This window comes from Myotis brandtii, unplaced genomic scaffold (assembly GCF_000412655.1).
Source record: "Myotis brandtii unplaced genomic scaffold, ASM41265v1 scaffold203, whole genome shotgun sequence".
Taxonomy (NCBI): Eukaryota; Metazoa; Chordata; class Mammalia; order Chiroptera; family Vespertilionidae; genus Myotis; species Myotis brandtii.
The window spans coordinates 1-9,168 of NW_005357559.1; the positions used below are offsets into that span (position 1 = coordinate 1).

A 9,168-nucleotide genomic window follows, 5' to 3' on the forward strand; every position below is an offset into this window, starting at 1 on the left:
TGGTCAGGGCACATACCCAGGTTGCGGGTTCTATCCCTGGTTAGAGTGAATGCGGGAGGCAACCTGTCAATCTTTCTCTTTTCTCTCTCTCTCTCTCTCTCTCTCTCTCCAGAATAAATAAAGATACTATTGATTGAGGTTTTTAAAATAAAGAGTAGTGGTCAAGGCATTCTTACATTAATATATGACAACAGCCCTGGCTGTTTGAGCGCACTGGTTGGAGTATCAGCCCAGGATTTGATTCCCAGTAAAGGTCAAGCATGTTGATTGAATGTTGATCCCCTGCTCTGCTCTGGGCATGTAAAGAAGGCAACCAATCTATGTGTTTCTCTCAAGTGTATGTTTCTCTCTCTGTCTCTCTTTTTCTCATTATCTCTCCACAAAGGGCCATTGATCAGCAAATTATCCCAAAATTAATTCTGGGAAATTTATCTCAAACATTTCTCAACATGTTGCATGTCAACTATGGAAGCATATGGATGAAGAACTTTCATTTTTCAGCAAAAATCAAATAATTCTGTGAGAGTCTGCCCCCTGTAGTGCTGTTACATGGTGCGCTCCCTTACAGGGACTTGTCCCAACAATCACTTGCAGTACTGTTTCCTGGATTTGTGATTATGTCACACAGAATTTTAAAATTCTATAACCCTGCCATCTCATTCTTTCCTAAACAATAAATATAGTAAGTAGCCCAGCTGCTATGACTCATGGTGGAGCGTCAACCCATGAAACAGGAGCTCAAGATCTGATTCCAGGTCAGGGCACATGCCTGGCATTCAGGCTCAACCTCCAGTAGAGAGCTTATAAGAAGCAGCTGATTAATGATTCTCTCTCACATTGATGTGTCTATCTCTCTCTATTTCTCTTTCTTCCTCTCTCTGAAATCAATATGAAAATGTATTTACAAAAATAAAACCGTAAATAAATACAGTAACTAAGCTACATAGAATCTAAAATAAGAAAGGAATCTCAGGTTGAGTCATTTGCTCTTTGTTTTCTTCTTCAGGTGTACACAGCAGATTCTTCTTCCTTACTTGATGTTATGATTTTTTTAATTTCTCTGTGCATATATTCATCTTTTCTACTGACCTATAATCTCCAAATTCTAGGGGATTTGTCTTACCATTAAAGCCTGGGTTTTGGGAAGGAGAATCAAGAAGTTACTATGGTATCTAGCAAAACTTAATTATGATGGTTTAGTTATTTGTTGATATATTATTTATTTTTATAAATTTAGCTTTTATTGATTTCAGAGAGAGGGAGGAAGAGAGAGAAAGAGATAGAAACATCAATAAAGAGAGAGAATTATGGATGGGCTGCGTTCTACAAATCCCCTACAAGCCAGCATCTCAGGTATGTGGCCTGACCAGGATTCCAACTGTGACCAAGGGCAGCCTGCCCACAGAATTTTTTGATTTTTGCTGAAAAATGAAACTTCTTCCTCTATATGCTTACGTAGATGACTTGCAACAAGTTGATAAATGTTTGAGGTAATTTTCCCAGAATTAATTTTGGGATCATTTCTGGTCAATGACCCTTACCGTAATTTACAATCCTACTCATTGAGTAAGAGGTCAAGTATTTCGCCTCTTTCTAGGTTATGTGGGCTTTGAAAGATTTATCATTAATTTTTCAATAAATTTTGAAAGGTGAGTTTCATTTAGATTTCCACTTTTCAACTTTCCAGCATGGTTAGATTTTTTTCATTTCATATATTTCTAAAAATCAGATCTAAATTTTATAACTTAGATGGTGGGTGTATCAGTGATTGTTAATAGTGATAGGTGCCAACAAAATATAGGTAGCATGGCACCACTGTTAAAAATAATTTTCTACAGCATCTATAAGATGGTGACTATAGTTAATAATACCATATTTGAAAGTGTCATGCCTCTTACTGCAAAATACATTTACATTCTGTTAGGATGAAAGCCCCCAAGTGTTGTTTTCTATGTGTTGTAAACCTAATCAGCCATCCTACTGTCTGTAATCTGTTCAGGTTCAGACTGGTTACTTCCATTTGAAGACATAAGCCAATCTCAGCAAGTGGGTGTGGCCTTACCTGGGTGGACTCATATAAAAAGCACATCTGTGCAGAGGCCACTTCACTTCTTCTCCAGGGGAGACTGACTGAAGTTGGAGCTGCCAGTTGAACACAGAGGTTTCCTACTGACCCTGATATTGACAGAACTTCCAGAGGTGGGACCATTCTTAGTGCACACTGGTGAGTATGGATTTAGAGTAAATATATTTTTTTTTGGAGTAAATATCTCCATGCCTTCTTTCACTTATTACAAATATTTTCAATTTACCTGTTGGAGTGCTTGCATCTTTTCTAAGTACACAAGTAGATTTCTTAGTTAATTGAAATGACAGCAATATCTGTGATTAGAGCAATTGTAATATATGGATATTTATTGTAATAAATTAATTGATAATATCTTATTTTAGTACCATATTGCTACTAGATATTTTAGTTTTTAAAAGAGATTTCTCTAGTTTTTGAGCAATTATGAAAATCATACACCACCTAAAATATCCCACATAATATATGTATGTGTCTTCATACATCTAAACCTAAAAAGTAAATGTGTTCAATTAGTTAAAAAACCCTTGTAAAGGTCCTATTGGCTATTTTTTTGTGTGTTTGTTTTTTAAGGCTCATGTGGCCAGTTTCTGATTTTTTTTTCCTTAACAGGCACATTTTTATTTTTATTTTTAAGTACATTTTTATTGATTTCAGAGAAGAAGAGAGAGGGAGAGCAAGATAGAAAGATCAATGATGAGAGAGAAACATTGTTTGGCTGCCTCCTGCATGTCCCCCACTGGAGATCAAGCCCACAACCCAGGCATGTGCCCTAACCTCGTGGTTCATAGGTCAATGCTCAACCACTGAGCCCGCTGGCCAGGCTGATTACTGTTTCAAAAGGAAAGAGGGAAATAATCCCAGTGGGGAAACAAACAAACAAAAACAACCAGCAAGCAAAAACCAAACCAAATCTCTTAGACCCTTTTGGTCCTGAACCTTATTCGTGTTGGCTTCCTGAGCAGGACCCAGACAATTTAAACAGCCATCCCAGAGATGAGAGGATTTCAGGTTCTAGACCAGAGGGAAAGACTAAATTAGCACTGAAGGGCAGGACCTATATTCAAACACAGTACCATTCCAAATAAAGTCAGATATAGGAGCAGGAATGGGAGTAGAATGTGGGAATATTTGCCATGTGGATGTTTAAAATCAATGCCAAGGATGAATTGCAAAGGGGAAGAAGGGTAAATAGATGATTCCTGAAATTCCAAAGGAAATTAATTGAATCAGTGAACTGTCTTTCCCACTACAGAAACCTAATTAGGGTGGAGCTTCAGGGATCCCTATATCAATGTGTCTCAAAAGCCAGATTCATTCTGTTTGGAGGCATTTGAAGTTGCTGGAAAACTCAGAAGGTTACTGCTGCCTTTGGGTACAAGAACCCAGAGAACACAGAACTCCTGACCCAGCTGGATGGGGGATCCTATAAACATTGATGAGATCAATTATACAATCATAAGATTTGTACACGCTTGTAAGTGAAGGAGTTCTTTCTTCTTTGATTAGAATAAATAAATAAGTACATATATAGTAATTTAATTTAACTATCTGTAGGCCTAAGACTGTATTAACAAAATGTAATTACATAATGAAAATTATATAATTACTTTTAGTTTACTCTTGAGCCATAGAATTTTGATCTGTTATTATTTTGACATTTACATAATTATTTTTTTAAGTTATGTTCCTTGTGCATACAAATTGGGATGAGGGAAAGTTATATATTTTGGGTACTTTTATAATTGGCATGAAACCTAAAGCTTAATTGGAAAACCTTGTTGTAAAATAGTAAAAGTGACAGGTGCTTAAGAATGAAGAAGAGTTAACCAAATAAAATAGTAAATGTTCCATAATTCTTTTTCAGTCCTTGACATTTGAGGAAAGAATTGATATGATTCAGTAGAAATCACTCATTCCCCTGCACTCCAGATAACCTACAAATTCACCATTTACTGCGGGTTCAAGATTCACTCACAGAAAAAGACCTCAGTGGAATGCATGTCTCCTTGGCTTGTTTCATTTTATTATTTTATTGTACCTTCAGTCACAGATACCTGAGCTGCACTTAGAAGGTGGCCACACTCAAGGCACTAGAGAGCAACAGAGCAACAGTTTTTCCACATTTCTCTTTTCATTTTAAATTTTTTCTTCTTCCCAGGGCTTTTTTCTTACATTGAGCCTTGAAAAGCCAGTTATTGTTCTATTTAACAAAGGCCCTGGTGAGATCTGGCAAAAGGCAGGCTAGAATGAAAGTTAATATAACTCTTTTGAAAAGTGCAAATGTAGCATATGGAAGGTAAACATAAATTTTGCTTCAGAGGTAGGCAGGCCATTTTTTACTTATTTCATTAAGGCTATTTAATTGTATGAGGGACATATCCCGAGTGAGTTCTGATTTTCTCATTCATTTTTCTATTGCTCCTCAGAAACATAGAACACACACTGCAGAACTTCCAAAATAGCTCAGCTGCTAAGTCTTAAGCTTGAAGACTTTTGAGTTTCTGCTTTGGTGGTTGCATAACTGGGGCCTCATAAGTGGCCCAAAGTCCTAGAAATGGCATTGAGTAACGGCCAAGACCAATGGCCCAAAGAAGACATTGTGATGTTACTGGACCTCATGAAGAATAATCTCCCAGCCAATGACAACCACACATTCAAAACAACCCAGTCACATATGGACTGGGGAAAAGTAGCTTTTAAAGGTTATTCTGGAGAACGATGCAAACTCAAGTGGTTAGAGATTTCTAGTAAGATAAGAAAGTATCGTACTTTGACAGAATTAGTCCTGGAAGCTAAGGAACATGTTAAAAATTCTTATAAAAGCAAAAAACTTAAGAAACATCCAGACATGCCCAAACAGCCCCTGACTCCTTACCTCCGCTTCTTCAAGGAGAAGCGTTTCGAATATTCCCAAATGCACCCCAAACTCAAGAACCAGGAGCTGACCAAGGTCATGTCTGAGAAATACAAGGAGCTCCCAGAGGAGATGAAGATGAAATATATTCAAGATTTCCAGAAGGAGAAACAGGAGTTTCAGGAGAAACTGGTTCAGTTCAAGATAGACCACCCTGAGCTGGTGCAGAACCCTGTTGTCCCCAAAAGGAGCCAAACCAAAGCCCCCAAGAAATTTCAGAGAAAAGGGAAGAAAGTGAAGTCTTCCCTCAAAAAACTATTTTTCTGAGTTTAAATCCCATGGAGAGCCCAAGAAGCCCCCCATGAACGAATTCCAGAAGTTCCACCAGGATTTGTGGTGGAGTAAGGAGCTGCAAGGCCTGCCCCAGAGGGAGCGCATGGTGGAGATGAGCAGACGCTGGCAGCACATCCCAAGGAGCCAGAGGGAGCATTATAGGAAGCAGGCTGAGGAGCTGCAGAAACAGTACAAGGTGGACCTGGAGCACTGGCTCAAGTGTCTGTCTCCTGAAGAGTACGCTACCTACAGAGAGAGGACCTCTGGGAAGCGGAAGAACATGAGAATGCGTGGAGGGCCAGACCCCAAGATCATCAGGACAGTTGTGCAGTCTCCACCAGCAAGGCCTCTGCCAGGAGGGCTTGCACATAACTGGGGCCACAGGCTCCCAGGATGGCATCTTCAGAGACAAATGGGGACTGTTCTCATTCCTCACGGGGATCTGAAGAAAAGAAGGAACATGGGGGAAAGGCAGAAAGCCTCTGACTCCTCCAACTGAGCTTTGTGCATTCCTGGATGGCGGGATAGAGAACTTCCCAACAGAAGTCTTTGGCATCTATGTACATTGAAGGGCTCTTCTCCCTGTCCCTGTTTATTGCTTTGCTTCTCCCTTCCTTTCCCCTACTCCTCCTCAAAACAGAGTAGGACAGGTTGGGAAGCAGGAAATTGGGACAGAACTCTCAATATCAGGTCCACACACCTGGGAAGAGAGGTTCCTTCTGGAGAAGAAATATGTGTGAGCCTGTATTGGGTCCCCTACACCATCAGTACCACAACCCCTAGGATCTCCATGCAATGAAGGATCTTGAAATAGACAGTGAGATGATTGGGCAGCTGTGAGGAGCACACTGCACTGGACTGCATATTTCTGAAGAAAGAAGTTTTGCTTTCCTCATTTTCTGTCTGCCAGAGGTGGTCTGGGGTCACCATGAGCCTGTGACTCCTACATTCTCTGCAAGAACTCTACCTCTGGACTCTTACACTACAATCTGGTGTGAGAAAGGAGTTGGTCATTCTTAATGTGAGAGTGGGCAGCATCATGTAGCAGGCAATATTTATACATGTATATTGAACTCTTACATCTCTATGAGACTTTTTTACTAATTTCAAATAAAATTATATTTCCTAAGGTTAGCTATTTCCTTTGAATGAGGGCCTCCATGGAATAAATGTTTTATAATTTGGGGCACTGCTGCTCTAAGTAGTGTCTGCATTTGTTCTTGGCAAATCCCAAATTCCTTTCTGTTGCTTCAGGTTCAAGTGAATCTCCTATTTATCTTTCAGGGTGGATAGGAAGGAAGGAAGGAAGGAAGGAAGGAAGGAAGGAAGGAAGGAAGGAAGGAAGGGGAAAAGAAAGAGAGAGAGAGAGAGAGAGAGAGAGAGAAAGAAAGAAAGAAAGAAAGAAAGAAAGAAAGAAAGAAAGAAAGAAAGAAAGAAAGAAAGAAAGAAAGAAATTCCTGGATAGCCCTGGCTGCTGTCCTCAGTGTTTAGAGCATTGGCCTTCACTCCAAAGGGTCTTGAGTTCAATTCCTGATCATGAGCACCTACCTGGGTTGCAGGTTTAATCCCTGCCCCCTCTTGGGGTGTGTTTGGGAGGCAACCAACCGATTTGTCTCTCACATAGATTTCTCTCTCTCTAAAATTAATGGGGAAAAAATCCTCAGGTGAGGATTAACAACAACAAAAAGTATATAGATAGATACATAGATAGATACATAGAAAGATATAGATGTGTAAATATACACTATTCTGTTCTACTGGTCTGCCTGTGAATTATTGTGGCAGTACCACATTGCTTTGATTATTATTTGGTTTAATGTATTTGAAAATCTATTTAATGTGAGATTAAATTAAATCCTTTCCCCCTGTATATTCCTGGCTATTTCCATATTGTGTTCTCATGAATATAAGCATGATAAAAGTAATTGCATCATTTTCATATGAAAACCATCAAGGTTTGAGCATTTAGATAATCGCATATCTTAGTGAATTATTATTAAGTGTTTTTCTAGATAAAGAGTACATTTTAGAAAATAATGGCAGCATTAACATGTTTTATACCTCTAATCCTTTCTCTTTCTAAAAGTGTTGGTTGGAATATTCAGAACAACGTTAAGTAACAGCAGTGATATGTGCTTGTCCTGCTTCTGACTTTCAAACTCATGTTTGAAGGATTTGCAACTATTGAAATTATGCTGATTAATAGTACATTTAAAATAAGCTATACATCCTATTCAGAAAATGCATATGTATGTATATTATAGTTTTCACTACATAATGTGTATTATTATTTAACGCATCACTTCTATCATTGACCAATAATATTTGCCTTACGTATATTTGTATCAGGAATTGGGTTATTGCATGACCTAATATTAAACATTCATCATATTCCAGAAATAAACCTGCTTTTTTATTCCATATTGAAAAGATGGCTAGAGTCTAGGCATATTTTCCAGACATTCCTGTGCTGGGAATGTGACATTTACACAAAGCTTCTGGGTATATTTACTACATTCACTAACTCTTTTTCATAAACTAGGTTTGAATTGTTTTCCCCACAGTAATGAAACCTGACTGGGGGTAGCAGGCTGAGGGAAATAGGACACATTATTACAATAAAGCTGAAGGATCTCCCCCTCTCTTTCCCCTAGAAAATGAAAAGAAAACGTATTTATGGGAGAGGATCCAGGGAGGGAAATCTCTCAGAACTGTTCCAGACACCTAGACTGGGTACATTAGCACTTAGTATCTTTCACTTTGCATAAAATTGGAGAGAAAATGAATGTTAAGTATCAGGGAACCATCTGAGTGCCATGATGTGTATGGTGTCTGACAGTCCAGAGGAAGGTGGCTATCACTTGTGCCTGTGGTGCCTGAACTGAGACTCAAGGAGCTAGCAAGTTCAGGAGGGAAAATGAGGTTGCAGAGTGATTTGGCTCATGCACTTACCCACTTGTTGATTGGCTCTCATTCATCAGGCATTCTTTTCCTTCAAGCACCATGAACTCCTGGTTTCCTGATGGGGTCTCTCAGTCTGCTCTGCTGCTTTCCCTGTTGGGATCTGCATATTCTTTTTTTAAAAATGCATTTTATTGATTTTTTACAGAGAGGAAGGGAGAAGGATAGAGAGTTAGAAACATCGATGAGAGAGAAACATCGATCAGCTACCTCCTGCACACCCCCTAACTGGGGATGTGCCCGCAACCAAGGTACATGCCCTTGACCGGAATCGAACCTGGGACCCTTGAGTCCGCAGGCCAATGCTCTGTCCACTGAGCCAAACCGGTTAGAGCTGCATATTCTTATTTTAGTCTACACACTTTTGTAATATGACCTAATTTTACATATACATCTCCACAGAAATTCAGTTCACAACGTAAAGATCTCACGGACATCTCCAGTACAATTTTCCTCTGAAACGGCATTCTCAAAGTGTCAAAACCAGAAATCATCCCAAATCCAGAACCGGCTCCTTCCTTGAGCATCCTCTCCGCATTGATCCCACCGACCGATCACCACTTGCCCCAATGCTTTTCATTGTACATTCAGTGACGTTCCCTCCTCATCTCCACAAGCACAGTGAAGGCGACCCACCCTCTCTACACACAAGCAGGAATGGAAATGTGAGTCCCAGGGGGGTTTTATAGCGCCTGCCGAGCTCTAAGAGAATTTTCCTAAATTATCCTGGCTAGTTACATTTTCTTCAGGCTTTGCTTGTTGCTAAACATAGAATGAGTTATAAAGAGTGAAGGAGCACTGACCGGTTTGCTCAGTGAATAGAGCGTTGGCCTGGGGACTGAAAGGTCCCAGGTTCAATTCCAGTCAAGGGCATGTACCTTGGTTGAGGGCACATCCCAAGTAGGGGGTGTGCAGGAGGCAGCTGATCAAT

At 39.7% G+C, this 9,168-nt stretch overlaps 1 protein-coding gene across 1 annotated transcript; it reads left to right on the plus strand.

Annotated features, from left to right (window-relative positions):
• Window positions 1–4,643: 4,643 nt before the first annotated feature.
• LOC102263200 (upstream-binding factor 1-like protein 1) lies at window positions 4,644–5,775 on the plus strand. The gene is given in 2 exon segments (XM_014538898.1): window positions 4,644–5,254; window positions 5,256–5,775. Coding segments are annotated over 2 exon segments (1,131 nt in total).
• Window positions 5,776–9,168: the final 3,393 nt, after the last annotated feature.